Source organism: Macaca nemestrina, chromosome 12 (genome assembly GCF_043159975.1).
Source record: "Macaca nemestrina isolate mMacNem1 chromosome 12, mMacNem.hap1, whole genome shotgun sequence".
Classification (NCBI taxonomy): Eukaryota; Metazoa; Chordata; class Mammalia; order Primates; family Cercopithecidae; genus Macaca; species Macaca nemestrina.
In genome coordinates, this window is record NC_092136.1 from 59,665,771 (window position 1) to 59,686,114 (window position 20,344).

General features: G+C 46.3%; 1 protein-coding gene across 2 annotated transcripts; it reads left to right on the forward strand.

Moving 5' to 3' along the window:
* The first annotated feature begins 7,067 nt into the window (after positions 1-7,067).
* LOC105488687 (hemopexin) lies at positions 7,068-16,866 on the forward strand. Of its 2 annotated transcripts, none has more exons than XM_011752986.2 (10): positions 7,068-7,234; positions 7,385-7,443; positions 7,557-7,628; positions 7,809-7,930; positions 9,570-9,723; positions 10,430-10,642; positions 10,905-11,036; positions 16,012-16,142; positions 16,226-16,388; positions 16,528-16,866. In XM_011752986.2, exons 1-10 carry the CDS (start codon positions 7,152-7,154, stop codon positions 16,785-16,787), a joined length of 1,389 nt encoding a protein of 462 aa, XP_011751288.2. In that variant the 5' UTR covers positions 7,068-7,151; the 3' UTR covers positions 16,788-16,866. The 2 variants fall into 2 exon arrangements, with proteins under 2 accessions (XP_011751288.2, XP_011751289.2); XM_011752987.2 differs by having other exon boundaries at positions 7,385-7,413.
* The last annotated feature ends 3,478 nt before the right edge of the window (positions 16,867-20,344 follow it).

Consider the following 20,344-nt stretch of genomic DNA (forward strand, 5'->3'; position numbering starts at 1 on the left):
TGCTGCCATCTCTGGAGAGAATTGAAAGCAGCAGTCAGTGATGATTTGGCAAGTAGGTACTATGATTTCTCTCTACAAAAGACTGAAGCTCACAGAAATAGGTCATACTGTTGATGAAGAGCAGAGCCCAGATTTGAATCTGTAGCTGTCATACTCCTAACTGGTAAGTTATAGCACCTTATTCACCCTTGTGCCCCTTGTACCTAGCATGATGGCTGGCAGAGAAAGCACTCAACAAGATTTGGGGAATGTTGGATCTGGGAAGGTAGATCATGAGAGGTCATGGAAAAAATCAAGACATCGATCTGGCATAGCACAATTCCTGGGGCTAGGATAAGAGGGACTATCCATGGATCTGTCTAAGACCATGGGGGCTTTGTAGAGATCAAGGGGGTCCCATTTGGACTATATGGAAATCTTGGTTATATTTACTTCCCTGGTCCTCTCTGCCCCACTAGCTGAAACCTGATACATAGGCCAGGCACAGTGGCTCACACCTGTAATCCCAGCACTCTGGGAGGCCGAAGTGGATGGATCACCTGAGGTCAGGAGTTGGCGACCAGCCTGGCCAACATGGTGAAACCCTGTCTCTACTAAAAACATAAGAATTAGCCAGGCGTGGTGGTGGGTGCCTGTAATCCCAGCTACTTGGGAGGCTGAGGCAGGAGAATCGCTTGAACCTGGGAGGCATAGGTTACAGTGAGCTGAGACCATGCCACTGTACTCCAGCCTGGGCAACAAGAGCAAAACTCCACCTCAAAACACACAGACACACACACACACACACACACACACAAAAGAAAGAAACCTGATAGATATGTGGAGGGACAGATGAGCTCCCTGAAGAATTTAGTGCAAGTGCTCTGATGGAGCCTGCCCTTCTGGCTCTGATTATGAGTGGAATTGCCTAAGCCCATGCCCTGGCCAGCAGAGATGGTGTGCTCAATTATCAGTTGCTCAGCACCAGTGGAGTCCTCCCCGAGAGCTCTCAGGTGATGCTCTATTTTTCTGCACCCCTATCTTGAGCAAGGCACCAGCAGTAATACAGAATGGAAACTCAAAGCTTCCAGCTTTCAACCTCTCACGTGTTTACATTGTGAACACCTAAAAGTAGCAGGGGAATAAAAAGGCGGTAAGGGTGACCTTCCTTGGGTGGGATGCTACAAATGGCTTTTCTACTAGCCTAAGAACAGGCTGCTAGGGCTGATTTCCATAGATTCAGATTAGGTAGTCTTCCTATGCCATGGAAAAGGTACATCAAGGTGGAGTCATTATGTTCCTTCTAAATCCAGCCGTGGTGGGCATTTTCTTTCCAATTCAGGCCTTGGGGCCAAGTAGATGAAAGTAGTGCCTGACAGTGGAGGCCAGGTCTTGAATGATTGTCACAGATTTGGGGGGCACAGCAAAGCCCCTGCTGTCAGAATGTTGTAGTCCTGCAAGCGTTCACACTTTGCTCATTTAGGGCTGTCTGGTGATCAGAACAGCCCTATGGCCATTTGTGGTCTGCAGGTTCATTTATTTATTGAACAAGTATTTGTTGAGTACTTACTATTAGTCAGAGTAATGGGCCTTGAGAATACAGAGAAATGGTCCCTGCCCTTATTAAGCTTATAGTCTAGTGGAGAAGAGAGACAAGTAAGCAACAAGGAACTAAATGTGTAATAACAATTTGAGTTCAAGCTGTGAAGGAAATGAATAGAATACAATGATAGAGAATATAGTGTTAAGTAGAGTGAATAAGGAAGGCCTCTTTAAGCAGTGACCTGTAGGGCTGGAGCGGGTGGCTAGGGAACTAGCTGTGTTAAGAAGAGGTGATAGAGATTTTCAGACAAAGGAAAAACAGGTACAAAGGTCCTGAGGGGTTGAGATCTTGATGTGTTTGAGAATCTGAAAGGAGGCCAGGAGTGGCTAGAGAGGAAGGAGGTTGGAGGGAGAGAGGAAAGGAACAAGTTTAGAGAACTAGGCCTGCCTTGGATCATTTAAGGTAAAGAGCTTGGATTTGGTTTGGAGTATAACAGTAAACCACCGAAAAGTTTAAGTGATAAGGATGAAAGGGATGCCCTGTGAAACAAACTTTAAACTGGACAGTGATTCTGTGGGGTAGGAAGAGAATTGAGAATGAAAATCAGAAAACAGCATCTCTAAACTGTTCCTCTTGAAGACTGTGTATACATTAGAATTACAACTGACTTAGGCCGGGTGTGGTGGCTCACGCCTGTAATCCCAGCACTTTGGGAGGCCAAGATGGAAAGATCACAAGGTCAGGAGATCAAGACCATCCTGGCTAATACAGTGAAACCCCATCTCTACAAAAAATTAGCCAGGTGTGGTGGCATGCGCCTATAGTCCCAGCTACTTGGGAGGCTGAGGCAGGAGAATTGCCTGAACCCAGGAGACAGTGGTTGCAGTGAGCCGAGATTGTGCCACTATACTCCAGCCTGGGTGACAGAGCGAGACTCTGTCTCAAAAATAAATAAATAAATAAAAAATAAATTACAACTGACTTCAAGAAAACATTTTAAGCAGGAGCATAAGGTGATTTCAGATACATTTTTAAAGATCACTGTGGTTGTTATAAAGAATGTGTTGTAGAAGAGCTATTTCAATTGTCAGACAAGAAAAGATGGTGTTCGTATTACTAAAGAGGCAGAGAGAAATGGACAGATTTTATGTATAATTAGGAAGTAGGAATAACAGGATTAAATATTTATTAAATACATACAGTATTTCAGGCATTGTTCTCAGTGCTGAAGATATAGCAGTGACTAAAGCAGGTAGGATCCTTGTCCTGTACACAAAGGCAGCATGGTAGACTGGGGTGCTGGAGCTGGCTTATGAGAGCTGATTGTCAAATTTAGAATTTTGAGAGCTGGTTGTTAAAACACAGCTATTATTTAAAATCAAACTATATAAACTGAAATACATTCTATTAAAACCGAGGATAATCGGTACTTAAAACTAATTACTTCCTAATTATTTTACTATCCCCTGTGCTCTTATGATTATTTATATCTATATGGTAGGAATATTGCATGCAGTGTGTTATTGTACATCCCTTCCCAACTCTACATTTGGTGATGTCTTGTTGGTAGCTTAAAGTTGGCCATGGTAGGAGTATTTATATCACAAAAATCAGCAAATGTTACAAATCAGTGCTTTTTCCCCTCTAGAGAGCAGTTGTTAAATATTTACCAGCAAACCCCTTGCTAAGAACACCCTATCCTTGTAGGAACACACCCCTAGGAGTCAGGCACCCAGGGTTTAAATCATGGCTCTGCCAATTGCTAGCAATGTGATGTGGCTAAGATACCTAATATTGGCTTCCTCGTTTATAAAATGGGACTAATAGTATGACCTTTGTCTGTTTGTGCTGCTATAACAAAATGCCCATGACTGGTGATTTAAAGTGAACAAAAATGTATTTCTCACAGTTCTGGAGGCTGGGAATTCCAAGATCGAAGTGCCCAGCAGGTTTGGTGTGTGGTGAGGGCCTGGTCTCTGTTTCTACGATGGCATTTTGAATGCTGCATCCTCTGGAGGAGACAAATGCTGTTCATCACGTGGCAGAAAAGCAGAAGAGAGAGAATCCACTTCTGAAAGCCCTTTTTATAGCAGCATTAATCCATTAATCAGGCAGAGCTCTCATGACCTAAACACCTCTCATGAGTCCCCACCTCCAAACACTGGCACGTTGGGAATTAAGCTTCCAACACATGAATTTGGAGGGGACAAAAACATTCAAACCAATAGCTATGATATGAATTATATGATATCATTCATATCAAATGCCAGACATGTGTATCCAATAGATATGAGCAAATTATTACTATTTATTGATAGAGAAGCAAGAATGGACTATTCAGAAGGCCCATTATAGACTGAGCAAGAGGAAATGTTTATGTTGGAGGGGTCAGCTGGGATTAGCAAGCTCTTTGGCTGCCTGGAGCTTTATCCCTAAGCCTCCTACCCCTGAGGAAAGAGGACATTCAATTCCTGCTCCCTGGAGTATACACTCACAGGCTTCAGGCCCAGCACACCTAGCACTCAGTGGACCCAGGAGAAATGGCTAAGGTCATAGAACTCATCAACAGCAGAGCAGGCTGGACACGGACATAGCCATTCCAAGGGATAGTAGGTCAGTGTCCAGCTTATGGCTCTTGGCAACGCAGGAGGAAGCTCTGTCCATGAAGACATTTGCAGATTCATGTTCAGACCCCTTCTGGGAGAAGTCAAAAAGCTGCTGGTTAGGAGGATTGAGAAGACTACACAGGAAAAGAGATGGTTGAATTTCTCTGGGCTCGAGTTCCCAGAGAAGCAAGACATTAGGGTCCCCAAATCCATTCTGGGAAGCAAGGTTTGCAGAGGAAAGGAAAGAAGCATAGAAGGGTGCATGCCACTAAGGCTGCACAGACAGGGCTGAGAGGAGTGAGGGACGAAGGCTATGGAGGCCAGTTTCAGAGAGGAAAAACTCCTGGGCTCTGGGCTCTAGTTGAAGGGCGGGAGTGCACTGATTCCTGTGGCCTCCAGGGGGTGCTCAGACCCAAGTACCCACAAGCTTGTTTCCTCAGCCCAGGCAGGAAGCCTGGGAAGGACTCAAGACCCACAGAAGGGGCCTCCTGTAGTGAAGGGAAGAGAAGCAAGGCTGCTGAGTCTTGAGTACCCCGAGAAGTCCTGGCTTGTACTCTGTGACCAACACCAGGGTGGCCAACATATTCACAGCTCTGGGTTCCCACATGCGTTCGATCTTCTACTTTCAACTCCTGCCCAAAAGTTGAACTTCAACCTGGATTGCCTGCAGTGTAGATGACTCTGCTGGCCTAGTCCCTGGGTGGAGCAGGAAGCTCCAGTAATGGTATCTAAGCCATTCTGGGGTACACAGGTGAATTAGGAAGCAGCAGTGAAAAGGGACCATAAAGTAGTATTCTGGGATAGATGGACCAGGCGTGCTGTGAGAGGGACCAGGGCCATGTGGGGAAGGGGTCAAGCTGAAAAATGATCATCCAGTATATGTGCTGTATGCCCTCAGACCAGCCCTGTTAGGCCAGAAGGAGACTGCACCCCTGGACTGGCAAGTCAGTGCAAGACCCTGCTAATAGGACTATTGAAGTCTCTCACTATGGGTTTTCTGTGGGGTGTTTGTTTCTTGGGGTGAAAGCTTCCCTCTCCCCAGGCAGGCCCAGCAAAATCTGTAGGATTCAGGCAGGGTTCTGACAGCTGGAGACAAGTTGTTGAGAAAATTCCTGATGGAGGGTTACGGAGTGCTCAGGAGAGAGAATATAAGGTTTCAGAGGCTGAGAGGGAAAGAAAAGGTAAGGGGGAGTCTTGGAATAGTGGCTCCCATTGCCTAACACCCAGAAACAAGACATAACCTGCAATGGGGAGAAGGTGAGTGTGAGACATTGGCTGTAGCAGTGATGGCATTGCCCAGGCTGCCAAGGACTCAGAGAGTCCAGCCTTGCCCACTGACCTATGAGGAGGGAATGATGTTCACAGCACATTTTCATTCGTAAGTCATGAGAGGACATCGAGCCTAATGGTAGAGGCCTGGTGACATGTTGTTCCAGAGGTTCCGGAATCTTTGTTTTCCTGTTGGAAGGAAACTTTGCAGAGTAGAAAAGGGATCTGAGACTTTTGGTAAGATTATATATGGGACTGTCAGGGGTATGGAGCCATTTGTGAGGGATCAGGGCTCTTTCAGCCTTGGCTAGGGAGCAGGGGTCCTGGAACCTCATCCTGACCCATAGCTGAGTCTGCCCATAATTCTTTTCTGACTCAGTAGGAAAATCTCACATAGAAATGGGTCAGCTTTGGGAGTGGGCCCAGGAAGTACTGAGGATAGCAGGTGAGATCCCAGGAAGAGATGGATGTGGGGCTGAGACACTGGAGAGAGAAACATGACTGTCAGATAAAGGGCGTCTGTGACTCTTAGATCTCATTATGCCTACTACCATAACCTACCCCCAATTCCTAATATTCTCCTACCCTAGACGGGGGAAAATTGTCAGAAATTTGACTGTAACACTAGCAACACTACTCAGTACTTGAAATGCATTTTTGCATTTTTTTCATTCAACAAATATTTCTGGAACAACTATTATATGCCAGGCACTATTTTAGGAGTCAGGGATATATAATGGTAAACAAGACAGGCAAAACAAAGCAAAGCAACAAAAACCATCACCAGATAAGTAGACAGATGAAAGAATTTCAAGTTTTAGTAAGTGAAATAAAACAAGCAAGGGTCTGAAATGGCTAGATAACGTGATCAAGAAAGGCTTCATTGAGAAGGTAGCATTTAAGCAGGAGTCAGTTATAAATATTGTGAAACCCCAGTTACAGTTCTATTTGTTCTGTGTTGAGTAAATAAAGCATTTCCCCCAAAGGTGGAAACTACCAAGAAAGACTAATTACTAGTAGTGGTGGTACTCTCTGGAAGAGAGACACCTCCTCTTCCTGTCTCATTACTGTCAACGCTTCACTTCCAGGCACTTTTTGCAAAGCTCTTTGTCAGTCAGGGAAGGTGAGAGGCTGGGCATGGGGCTTGGACATTAGACAACAGTGAGACATTATTGTCCCCAGACTCACTAGCCCAAGGGTAAAGCTGAAGAGGCTTGAGCATGCCCCAGAAAGGCCCCTGATGAAGCTTGGAAAAAGTTGTTCTCTGAGTATTTCTAAGTGAGTTTATCTGTGTGTATGGTTACTAAATGTAGTAAGTATTGCTGTCTCTAGCTGCCTTAGAGCAGGGCTTGACACAGTACAGAGAAACATTAGTTCCCTCCTTTTCTCACCTCCCACATTGTGGAGATAAACTCAGTCATAAAAGGTGATCCTCAGTCTACTCGCTTCTTATGGGCACCTGGACCCATTGCCAGTGTGAGAGTCACAGCTGGACATCAGCAGTGTAACCCAGTCACTGCTTGAAAGTTGCTGAAGGGGGTTGGGGGGTAGCTGCCGGGAAAAGGGAGTATTGGATTCAGATTTCTGTCCAGACCCTGACCTTATTTGCAGTGATGTAATCAGCCAATATTGGCTTAGTCCTGGGAGACAGCTCATTCCCAGTGGAGTTGAAGGTGGGGGTGGTGCTGCTGCCAACTCTATATAGAGAATTCAACTGGTCACCCAGAGCTGTCCTGTGGCCTCTGCAGCTCAGCATGGCTAGGGCACTGGGAGCACCCGTTGCACTGGGGTTGTGGAGCCTGTGCTGGTCTCTGGCCATTGCCAACCCTCTTCCTCCGTGAGTAAAGCTGGGACTAGAAGTGAAGGATTGAGTTCTGGGCTGGGGTAAGGTAGGGCCAGTTTTTAGGCCTCAGTCAAATTTAGGGTCAGGAGCTATGGGAAAGGAATCAATCCCAATGGACCCATATATCTATCTTGTTCTCCCTAGGACTAGTGCCCATGGGAATGTTGCTGAAGGTGAGACCAAGCCAGACCCAGACGTGACTGGTGAGGCCCTGACTCCCAAAGTCTATCTATCTGTTTGGTTGTGTCTCTGCATTTTATCACCTTCTGTTTGTTTGTTTGTTTTTTACTTTGCCATCTCCCTACCTCCGCCCCAGAACGCTGCTCAGATGGCTGGAGCTTTGATGCTACCACCCTGGATGACAATGGAACCATGCTGTTTTTTAAAGGTAGGAGGGACTGAGGTTGGGGTATTTAGGACCTTAGACTTATTCTCCTTCATGAAGGTTGTCCCTGTCTGTGGGAGGTCTTAGGAATTATCTGAGGGTATCACTGACAGCTTCTCTCAAGCTATCTCAGTAGGTCAAAGTTTTCTCACTGGGCCCCTCAGTGAGTGTGGGTTTTTTCAGGGGAGTTTGTGTGGAAGAGTCACAAATGGGCCCGCGAGTTAATCTCAGAGACATGGAAGAATTTCACCAGCCCTGTGGATGCTGCATTCCGTCATGGTCACAAGAGTGTCTTTCTGATCAAGGTACTGCTGGGCCAAAATCAGGGCCAGGCTGGAGAGGGCTAGAATCGACACTGGGGACCCTTCCCCCAAATGGCCTTGGCATGGAGCCCATAGCAATAGGTAGCAGATTTCTTTCCCATGTGCCCTCCTTTCCTGTAAAAGCTCAGGCTAAGGGAGTGTGCATGCATGTGGGCTTGGCAGTTACACCATCCAGTGGCTATTCTTCAGTCCTAGTCTTAGTTCTACACCACTCTGCTGTACTTCACACTGCTGGCCATCCTTTTTTCCCTGGCAATTTCTTCCCTTGCCTTCCATGACCCTGTATCAAGTCCTCTTCAAAGGGCAGGGCAAATTGTTCCCAACACAATGGCACCTGGCCAGAAGAGCATATGGAGCATGAAATCCAGTCTGCTGTACTCGCGAAGTCCCATGTGACTCAGGCTGTGTCTGCTCAGAGGAAGGGGTGCCTTCTCCTACCTTGCCAAAGGTGCTATGTGGTTGGGGAAGTCCTGACTGTTGGCTTTGTTTTCCCTTCTGCCTCTTTTCTCTCTCTTTTCAAATGTCTCATTCTTTCTCAGCCAGTTCCCTAATGTTCCTTGGGGATCCATCCTAGCCTTTCCATATACCTTCCCTCAGTGATCTCAATCATCACCATGGCTCTGAGGAATATCTATGCTGTGGACACTGGATCTAGATCTACCTTCTGAACTCCAGACATCTCTTTCCAATTATATGTTCCACAGGCACCTAAAATTCAGCATCCCCCAAACGAAGCTTTGCATCTTCTTTACAAACCAACCTTTCCTCCTGTGTTTTCTGTTTCAGTAAATGACCCCAAAATGTGCCTGATTACTACAAACCAAGTGCACACAGGGTCTCATGATCTGGGCCTTGGTTATCTTCTCAGGTTTATCTCTTCCCAGGCCACATTCACTGTGTGCCAGCCATACAAATCTACATGAAGTTGGAGCACATTGCTTCCTCATGTTTGGGCTCTGCATGCTGCTCCCTCTGCTGGTAACACCCTTTCCTCACTTGTCAACCTGGAAAATTCCTGCTGATTTTTCAGCTCTTGGGCCCAATGCTTCCTCTGTGGTGTGAAACCTTCCACAAGTTCTCTAGGCAGACTTAGGCACTCCCTTTATATTCTCAGTGCACTCTTTACACTACACCTTGGTCGTTGCATGGCTAGGATTGTAGGAGTCCTTTCTGCTTTTGTACAGTGAACTTCCCGAAGTGAAAGACAGAGTCTTGTCATCCTCAGTGCCTCTCACAATGCCTGGCATATAGTAGTTATTCAGTGACTGTTTCTTGAATGAATGAATGAATGAATGAAGAAATGGATGTACTAATGTAGAGATGATTGCAGGATGAACATTTGTGGATATGTTTGTCAACACTGATGGTGTTGCAGATAAATGTGCCACAGGAGTATCTGGGTACAGAGCTAGAGGTGTGTGTGTTATAGTAATAGTGACTGGATTTGCACAAACTGAGGGTGTGTATTGTGCAAAAGGACAGAACATTGTTGTCCACAGATGGACTGAGAATGTGTGGGGCCACAGGAGGATATTGTATAAGCACAATACATAAAAAATGTATGTAAATGCAGAGTGGCAGTGTCTGGGGATATACAGTCAAAAAGTACTTTTGAATGCAGGGGGACAAAGTCTGGGTATACCCTCCTGAAAAGAAGGAGAAAGGATACCCAAAGTTGCTCCAAGATAAATTTCCTGGAATCCCATCCCCACTGGATGCAGCTGTGGAATGTCACCGTGGAGAATGTCAAGCTGAAGGCATCCTCTTCTTCCAAGGTTAGTCCAGGCTGGAATCCAAGAACCTGGAGTAGTGGTGGGTTGGTAGCGATGCCAGTAGTGATGGTGATGGTGGTAGTGATGGTGGTAGTGGAGCCACTATGTGGCTTTTTAAGGAAGGGAAATAGAGATGCCACCTATGGTCTAGAGGTCAAGTGAGGGAAGGAGAGGAAGTCATTCTGGTGAAGGTAACTGGGTGTAATTCTGTGTGAATAGTCCCTCGTGGTTCCCCATGACCCTTAAGACAAATCTACCCTCCTTAGTCTTACATACAAGGCTCTCCATGGCCAAATCCCTACTGGCCCTTCAGCTTTGACTTTTATCATACCTTTATCTTAACACTAAGCTCCAGAAACCCTACGCTATTCTCTGTACACTCAGTTTCCTTCCTGCTTTGGAATCTTTCCTCTCTCTGGGGTTCCATCTCTCCTTGTTGTATGCCTTTTAACTCCTATTTCAGATTTCAGTTGAAGTATCATCTTCCCTGGGAACTTTTCCCTGAGTCTCCCCACTGCCTTTGCTGAACTGATCCTGTGCGCTTTGCTGCTGAATTTTGGTGTATGATCACCCTCCTTTAGCTGTCTCTCTGATGGTTGTAAGGTCCATGTGGTCAGTACCATTATCTGGCCCATCCTGGGACCCAGAGAAAGCACAAAGGAGGGTATAACCCGGTCTTACCGAATGCCTGTTGATTGATTGGACAAAGGTGACCACAAGTGGTTCTGGGACTTGGCTACGGGAACTATGAAGAAGCGTTACTGGTCAGCTGTTGGGAACTGCTCCTCTGCCCTGAGATGGCTGGGCCGCTACTACTGCTTCCAGGGTAACCAATTCCTGCGCTTCAACCCTGTCACGGGAGAGGTGCCTCCCAGGTACCCGCTGGATGTCCGAGACTACTTCATGCCCTGCCCTGGCAGAGGTGAGAAAGTCCTAGCACTTGAGACCTGTCAGAATTCATCCACCTTCCCTGAGCTTGTGGATCTCATGTGTCCTAGCTCTCACCTTAACTCCATGTTGCAACACCTTGGCCCTTAATCTAGCCCCATTTCCATTCTGGATTTTCCCATTGCCCTCATATGGGGAAACCCACACCCCACTAACCCCAGCCATCTCTTCCACCTTAGACCTCACTCTGACCTCTGGCCTCCTTCTGTGTTCTCCTCACCCATTTCTCTCTCCAGGCCATGGACACAGGAATGGGACTGGCCATGGGAATGGTACCCACCATGGCCCTGAATATATGCGCTGTAGCCCACATCTAGTCTTGTCTGCACTGATGTCTGACAACCATGGTGCCACCTATGCCTTCAGTGGTGAGAGATGCCCCCAACTCCCCCAGTGTGCTCTCACATCTCTTTTACTTGTATCTCCCATCCTTGACACATTTCTCCATTGTCATCACTGTGTCATTTATTTTGTCCCCTCTGTCCCCATCCTTCTGCATGCCCTTCTGCATCCCTTATCTCTAAGGCATATTTCTCAATCATTTCTGTCATTGCCCAAGCCCCTAACTTCATCCACCTGTCTACCATCTCCTCCTATGGCTGTGCTGTCTGTGGACCTCTCTGGGCCCCTGTGACTCCTTGTGTTCTCCTTGCTCAATGCCCTGCTGAGCCTTCTGGCTCTCCCTTGCTCCCTGGACTTCTATGTGTCTCTGTACCTCCTTGCCTCCCTTTGTTCTTGCATATCTTTCTGAGTCCTCTGACTCCCCCTGTTTATCTTCAGAACTGCATCTTGTTCCAGGTTCCTGGTTCCTATGTCCAGACCCCTGGGCATCTCACTGCCTGGGGATGAGATGTTCTCCTTGCTGAGAACCGGCTGATAAGTGTTGGGTACTTTAGACCTTTAGAAGCTGGCTTCACTAGCCTGTGGAGGTTTCTCCTCTGAGTAGCCAATGGAGATACCCCTCCCTTGACTTGTGGCATCAATGGTATTAGATGGTAAAAACCATCTAATAATACCTAGGGGCTGTTCTGAGTTCAGTCAGGCAGTAAATAGTGATGCTGCACAGTTGAGAATATCCCCAAGAGGAGTGAGCAAGCACATCAATATCCAACCTAAGATGTATGTATAATTAGGACAGTGGTAAAAATATAAAATAGTGAAAATATTTTTTCACACAAAAATTTTCTGGCCTCTGACCCTTGGACAAATTTGATCAGTTATGACTATCAAGTTCTGTTGAAAAATACATAACCACATGGAGAGCAAATCTCCACAGCAGGATTGCACACTATAATAAGAACATACAGCTAAGGTGAAACACACACCTGTAGTGAAAATACAACATTAAACTGAGAACATATGCCATAGTAAGAACATATAAGTATCAAGAGAACATGCAGCCATGGTGAGAACCCATCGGGAGGACACACAGACAACGTGAAATTCAGAAAGAGAGAGAGTGAGTGAGAGCTTGTGAAAGCAGGGCCACAGGAAACACACAGAAATAGAGAAAGACACCAAGCCATTTAGAGATCACAGAACTTCAAGGCCATGTGGCCATAATGAGAATGCTATCGAACTCCTAAATGAAAAATGTCATGTATGTTCCATTGCTGTTGAGAGAACACACAGCATAGAGAGAACACCTTATATTAAATATACCCAGGCCGGGCATGGTGGCTTACGCCTGTAATCCTAGCACTTTGGGAGGCTGAGGTGGGTGGATCACTTGAGCGACTTGAGCTTAGGAGTTCGAGACCAGCCTGGGCAACATGGCAAAACCTCATCTCTACAAAAAATATAAAAATTAGTTGGGTGTGGTAGTACGTTCCTATAGTCCCATCCACTTCGAGGCTTCAGTGAGCCATGATCGTGCTACTGCACTCCAGGCTGTGTGACAGAGTGAGACCCTGTCTCAAAAAACAAAACAAAACAAAAACAAAACAAAAAAACACACATATATATATAAAAAAATATATATATATATAAATATATATATATATATATATTCCTACCTGAGGTGAGAATGCACTATCTTGGTAAAAACACAAACATGACCCAGGTACAGCATGGTAAATCTTTTTTCTTTCTCTGCCTCATAGTTTTGTTGTTGTTGTTGTTGTTGTTGTTGTAGTTGTTGCTGTTGTTTGAGATGGAGTCTCACTCTGTTGCCCAGACTGGAGTGCAATGGCACAATCTTGGTTCACTGCAACCTCTGCCTCCTGGATTCAAGCGATTCTACTGCCTCAGCCTCCCAAATAGCTGGGACTACAGGCGCGTACCTCCATCCCAGCTAATTTTTGCATTTTTAGTAGAGATGGGGTTTCACTGTGTTGGTCAGGCTGGTCTCGAACTCCTGACCTCAGGTGATCCGCCTGCCTCGGCCTTCCAAAGTGCTAAGATTACAGGCATAAGTAACCGTGCCTGGCCCCTCATAGGTATTTATGTATTCTCTTTGCTTCTTCACAACTTTGGCTTGCACATGGACCATCATGTTCTTTCCACCTTCTCACTACTTCATGATCTTTCAGTCTCAGATCCAACTGATACCTCCCTCAGTTGTTCTTTTTTCCTAGTAAGATTTCCAGAGAGGGAATCTGAATGGCCCAGTCCATATTTTCAGACCACACCACATTAAAGTGGTTGATTGCCAGCCTATGTATTGGCTACATTAATGGATTGGGGACTCATCACTTACTTCACTGCACAAAGCAGCATAGCTCTGGTTCTCAAAATAGGGCCCCTGGGCCAGGTGTGGTGGCTCACGCCTATAATTCCAGCACTGTGGGAGACCGAGGCAGGCAGATCACTTGAGTCCAGGAGTTCTAGACCAGCCTGGGCAACATGGTGAAATCTCATCTCTACTAAAAATACAAAAAATTAGCCAGGTGTGGTGGCATGTACGGTAGTCCCAGCTATTCAGCAGGCTGAGGTAGGAGGATTGCTTGAGTGTGGGAGGCAGAGATTGCAGTGAACCATGACTGCGCCTCTGCAATCCAGCCTGGGTGACAGATTGAGACCCTGTCTCAAAATAAAATAAAATAAAATAAAATAAAATAAAATAAAATAAATACAGTTCCTGAGCAGGGTAATTTCAGTGGGAAACCTCCCAGGGGAGGTGGATATGTCAGTCAACACTATATACTCAGTACACAGCTAATAAGAGAACTTGTGGTTGCAACAAGAACGCTAGGTGTTTACTCAACAAATATTGTTGAGTATCTGGTAAGTAGTGGGCATTGTCCTAGGCACTGAGATACAGTAGTCAACATGGCAGATGAGATGCCTGCCCTGATAGGATCTGCTAAAGTGAGAGGACAATAACAAAGAGAAAGGAAGAAAGAGAATACTTTTAGGTAATATTAAGGATTGTAAAGAAAATAAGACAGGATAGTGGCATAGAGGTGAGGAGAATGAGGGCCCTCTTCTGAAGAAATAATTTTTGAGCTGAGACTTCAGTGATGAGAAGGAATTAGCCACACAATGTGCTGGAGGAAAAGCATTTTAGGGAGGGTGAGCAGCACATACTTCAAGGAATCAAGAAGGAAGCCTGGTGAAGCTGGAACACAGAGAAAGAACAGGTGGGTGACTTGAAAGAGCAGGGAAGGCAGTGGCCAGGTTACCTAGACCTGGTAAGGGTTTTCAACCATAAAAGGGCGTCATCAGAAGGTCTTGAACAGGGCTGTGACATATTCTAACTCATTTTTTATAAAAGATCACTCTAACTTTTTGCCAAATATAAGTGATAAAGGTACAATCATGTAAGCAAGGAATCCAGCTAGCAATTCCTGCAGTTGTCCAAATTAGAGGTGATGACAGCTTAGACTAGGATGATAGCAGCAGAGGTAGTGAGGAGTCAGCATGATATATTTTGGAGGTAGAGCTGACAGCATTAACTAATAGATAGGATAGGCCAGGTGCAGTGGCTCACGCCTGTAATCCTAGCACTTTGGGAGGCCAAGGCGAGTGGATCACCTGAGGTCAGGAGTTCGAGACCAGCCTGAACAACATGGTGAAACCTCGTCTCTACTAAAAATACAAAATTAGCTTGGAATGGTGGCACATGCCTGTAATCTCAGCCTACTTGGGAGGTTGAGGCAGGAGAATAGCTTGAACTTGGGAGGTGGAGGTTGCAGTGAGCCAAAATTGCGCCATTGCACTCTAGCCTGGGGACAAGAGCGAAACTCTGTCTCTAAATAAATAAATAAATAAATAAATGATATCAGTCAGAGTAGGGAAGGGAAAAGAGGTTTCAAGAATGACTCAGCTTTTGCAGACTTGGCAACTGAGAGGTTGGTGGCTTTGTTTTCTAAAATTGGGGAGGACTAGGGAGTGTGTGTGTTGGGAGCAGAAATCAGTTTGGACATATTAGGTTTTGGGTGCCTATTGGCACTGATTTGGAACCTAAAGCTCAAAGGGGAGGTCAGTCAGAGCTGGTAAGAACAGATTGGAAGTCATCAGCACATAGATGGCATTTAAAGCCCCTGGACTAGGTGAGATTGCCAAGGAAGTGAGGGTAGAGAGAGAAGAGAAGAGGCCCAAACTAGGGGATTCCAATATTTAGATATCAGGTTGAAGAAAAGAGTAGTCAAAAAAGATAAGAGGGATACTGGGAGAGCCTGGTGTCATAGAAGCCAAGTTCCAGAAAAAGACATTTACAGGAGAAGGAAGTAGTGAGCAGTCAAGTGCTCCTGAGAGGTGGGGTCAGATGAAAACAGAGAATTGACCATGAGATCTGGCAAACTGGAGAATACTAGCAACCTGGACAAGAACAATTTCAATGGTTGAGGGAAACAGAAGTGTAATAGAAGAGGATTGAGGAAAAAAGATAAATGGGAGCCTAGATAATTCCTTAATACGCTGTTGTGAAAGAAGAGAAGAAAAATGGGGTGCTAGCCCAGCTACTCCCTCACTCTCCCACCACCTCACAGGGAGGTACTGGAGAACACAGCCAGAGTGAGAACATTCAGCAGAAGCAGTGCTTCCTTTTTAACTTTTGGATACTGTATCTCATTATCTATAACCGCATCTCTGCACATGGACACCTGAGATCCTTAGGGAGTGCCCACCAACCCCATGATGTTGGCCTTACCTGGAAACTTAGCCACTGTTCTTCACACTTGCCTTTCTTTCAGGTACCTGCTGATTCCAGTTCCAACCAGGCCACAGTGCCCAACATTACTGACCAAGTCTTGCTCTATTTCTCCTTCTTACCTGGCCTCTTCCATCTTGGTCTCTGGATGCATTCTGTCCCTCTCATGACTCATTTCTGCAATCATCACTAGCCTCTTCTCTGCCTGGGCTTCTGCCAGCTGCCCTAGAGCAACCTATGGTATTCTACAGGGACCCACTACTGGCGTCTGGACACCAGCCGGGATGGCTGGCATAGCTGGCCCATTGCTCATCAGTGGCCCCAGGGTCCTTCAACAGTGGATGCTGCCTTTTCCTGGGAAGAAAAACTCTATCTGGTCCAGGTGTGTATTGGGGGAGAGGCTTGAGGTGGAGACTGGGACAAGCATATCCAACTCTGTATCGATTACTGTCCTTTGTCCTCCAGGGCACTCAGGTATATGTCTTCCTGACAAAGGGAGGCTATACCCTAGTAAGCGGTTATCCAAAGCGGCTGGAGAAGGAAGTCGGGAGTCCTCATGGGATTATCCTGGACTCTGTGGATGCGGCCTTTGTCTGCCCTGGGTCTTCTCGGCTCCATATCATGGCAGGTGAGGGGCTTCTGGGTGCTTAGGGGGCAGCTTGTTCTGCTACCTGTCTGTGGCATAGATCCCCACCAGGGTATGAGAAGGCCTAGGTCAGGATTCCCATGACATGGAAGCCATGCTATGTTTGGTGCCTTCTCCCCAGGACGGCGGCTGTGGTGGCTGGACCTGAAGTCAGGAGCTCAAGCCACGTGGACAGAGCTTCCTTGGCCCCATGAGAAGGTGGACGGAGCCTTGTGTGTGGAAAAGTCCCTTGGCCCTAACTCATGTTCTGCCAATGGTCCCGGCTTGTACCTCATCCATGGTCCCAATTTGTACTGCTACAGTGATGTGGAGAAACTGAATGCAGCCAAATCCCCTCCGCAGCCCCAGAAAGTGACCAGTCTCCTGGGCTGTACTCACTGAGGGGCCTTCTGACATGAATCTGGCCTGGCCTCACCTCCCCAGTTCCTCATAATAAAGACAGATTGCTTCTTCGCTTGAATCAAGGGACCTTGGTTGTGAAACAATCTTACATCTTTCTTTGAGTTGAAAAGTTAGCAACTTCTCCTTTGAGGCTCTTGAGCTCAAACAAGGTTGTGAGAAACAAGGAAGGGGAGGACTAAAGGGCAAACCTCATCTCTGCACAGATAATTCTTAGGTCCGGATCATAAACTGGCTTTTTGCAGACTATCTACACATAGTGGGAGGAAAGAGAACCAGAGTAGGAAGAAGAACAGCTGAGTTTATACAGCAAGTAAGAGGTGGAGCTAGGACTCTGATTCATCTTGCTAATAGATGACCACAACCCGGCCGCAAGGCATCAGAAACAACAGGGCCTGGGGCAACTAAGCATGTGCAAAGAGGATTGGCTCAGAGTTGTAGGGGAGGAGCTCCAATCTGGGGGACCTCAAATTGTGGTTCTAGGTGATTCAAGTAACACCACTCATGGCTTGGGTTGCCATGAGTTAGGGATGACAAGTGGAATGAAGTTGAAGCGGGGAAACAGAAATACACCAGCTGTGTGTCAGAGGCAAGCTGGAGAGAGAGGAGAAATAATGATTTAGGGACCTGGCACCATGAAGCACATTTGCAGAGCACGGCCCCTGGGAGTCTTGCTGGAGCCTCAGGAGCTTTGCTGGCACAGAGAATCTGGCCTACCCAATTAGCCTCCTGGGTATCTGCACCATCTAGACCAGCAAATGTCACCTGCAAGGAGGCTGCAGTGCTTGGTTATTTTCTGGTCATAAACTGGTGAAGGCTTTGGGTTCCAAATTTGCTGACAACGATTTAACTGGGGATTGGGCCTAGACTATAGGTAGCTATGTCTCAGACAAGACCCTATTCCTCCACTGCCTTTACAACCCAGCTGAGGTTGGAGGCTGGCTTGTTTCAGGCTCAAATATTAGCCTGAGATTCCAGCAGAGGGCCCTTACTCTGAGCTTCCATGTCCTAGCCTCATTTTCCTTTCCTATAAAATAGATAGAATGCCACCCACCTTCCAGTGACAATGAATATAGACTCAAACCCATCCCTTGAACTCTTTTGGGAAGGGGCTCTGGACGTAGACCTAGACTGTGGCTCATGGCCTCATGTGATCTAGGGTCAGCCCCTCCCAACCTGTCAGCCCTTTGCTCTGTAGGACTTTGGTGGGTAGAGTAGAAGCTAACAAGCTCTGACTGTCACACAAGGCTTTGTACTGGGAGGCCAGGCTATAGAGTGGCTCCAGCCTGAAGGGCTGGGAGCTGGGGGACAGTGTCTCAGATTAGGTCTGACTAGGAAATTGACTGGAGCTGAGAACAGAGGTTAGGGGCCAAGCAGCTGGGTTGTGGGTCTACTCCTTAGGAGCATCTTGAGCTTTACTTTTCTTTCCTAATGGTGTCTTGGATGGCTACCCTCATGGGGTTGGCTGCTAGTCTAAGGGGTGGAGACAAGGCCAGAGTTTCAGGTCTGGGCCTTATCAAGTTCATGTACTGCACTTGGGGCCACTGCTGCATCATGCCAGGGAGCCTAGAGGTGTCTAAACGGTTATCCAGCAACTCTGATACCCAAGGTTAACTTCCTTTTGTTTATGGAGGCAGGAGTACTAAGTCTCCCCTTTCTCCTCTCCTCCCACCTGTTCTCTTGCAGGGAATCCTCTAGCTTCTCTCCAGGGAACTCCCAGAAATGGTTTGTTTGAGTCAATTTAGGCTGCTATGACAGAGTACCTTAGAGTGGGTAATCTATCAGCAATAGGAATTTATTGTTCACAATTCTAGAGGCTGGAAAGTCCAAGATCAAGGCTCTAGCAGGTTCAGTGTCTGTTGAGTGCTTGTTCTGCTTCAAAGATGGCACCTTTTTGCTGTATTCTCACATGGTGGAAAAGGGACAAGCAGCTCCCTTTGGGCTCTTTTATAAGGACACTAATCCCTTTCATGAGGTCGAAACCCATGTGACTTAATCACTTCCCAAAGTCTCCCCCCCTAATGCTATCACATTAGTGACATTTGGTTCCAACATACGAATTTGGGGGATATGCCAATATTCAGACCATAAAAAGGTCCAACTTATACTTCTTTCATTCACTCATTTAGCATCTCCTATGTGCAGAGCATTGTGCCATTCTACCATCAATAATCTGCCACTCTATCACAGTCAGGAGGGGAACACAGACAAAGCATCGAGTAAATGCAATAAAGTGAGATAGACACTAAGATGGAAGACTCAATATACAAAGGAGAGTGGAGCCAGCAATACTTAGGATGAAGAAGGGGTTAGGAAAGGGGAAAGGCTTCATATATGATAAACACTTAGTTTAATTTTTAAAGATGAGTAAAATTTATGCAATTCCTTTAGCAAATATATATTCACTGCCTACTATGCATTACCATACCAGGGAGCATTGTGAGCAGAGGAAAGGAGAGAAGGGACAACAAGGAGTGCAAACTGCAACCGGCCCCACAGGGCTGGAGTACAGGGGATGTGTGAGGGACTGGTGAGATGAGACTGAAGAGGGAGGCAGGAACATGCCAGTTCACAGGAGGCCTTCCATGGCAGTCTAGGAAGCGTGGATATTGTCTATTTTGGGAGCAATAGAGACCTACTGAGGGATTTTAGACAAGAAGGAAGAAGGTGAGGTGATGAGAGTTACATTTGAGAAAGATATCTCTGATTGCTGCAGAGTGGATACTGGGTGAAAAAAGACCCCAGCAGATACGGGCAGACCATTGTGGAGGCTGGTGCTATGGCTAATCTGGTAGATCATGGGGCCTGGACACATGGCAATGGTGAAGAGTAGTGGGCAGATCAAAAATATTTAGAAGACACAATCTATAGGACTTGCCAATGGATTGGATATGAAGGTGAGAGAGAGCAGAACCTCATTTCCAAATTGCTCTATGGCCCCTTTTCCCGACTCATCATCATGCCTCTTCTTCCCTGATTTTCCATGGTACTTTTTCAGAGTCATACTCCATACCTAACAAGCTTCCCTATGTCCTTTACATACTCCATGGGTACAAATATCTCTATGTCTTTACCTCCAGCCTTGAGAAAAGGTTGTACCCCAGGGCCCCTCTTTCTTCCCCTGTAGCTGCCCCAGTAGATGGGAAGCTGTATTAGCACATCTGCACCATTTTCCCCCTTTTTGTGCTGTCAAATTCCTTCTCCTTCAGCTTCTTGGATACAAGCCATATCATTCTCCCTACTATTCCAATGGCCATCATCTACAAGCCTCCTGTGTTCTCTCAGTTGCTGAAGGCTTTGCAGACTGATGTCCCCACACCAGCTACCCAATTACTACAGCCACAACTTTAACCACTCACAGTTGCTCCACCTGTTGAAGAAATTCGTTAAATTCCAATATCTCTCTTGTGAGTGCAGCCCCTTATCCTTGTGCCTCCCTCACTTCACTCCCACATTCCTGCTCTTTGACTTTGTTACTCTCACAGTCTTCCATTCCCTAAAAGCTATTTTTCTCCTACCCAAATTAGACATCAACATTG

Bases quoted from the DNA above. Each gene is read 5' to 3' on its own strand.
- LOC105488687 (XM_011752986.2), top strand. From the start codon at position 7,152: ATGGCTAGGGCACTGGGAGCACCCGTTGCACTGGGGTTGTGGAGCCTG. The intron at 7,629-7,808 runs GTAGGAGGGACT...GGGTTTTTTCAG, and splicing joins AACCATGCTGTTTTTTAAAG to GGGAGTTTGTGTGGAAGAGT. The intron at 9,724-10,429 runs GTTAGTCCAGGC...GATTGGACAAAG, and splicing joins AGGCATCCTCTTCTTCCAAG to GTGACCACAAGTGGTTCTGG.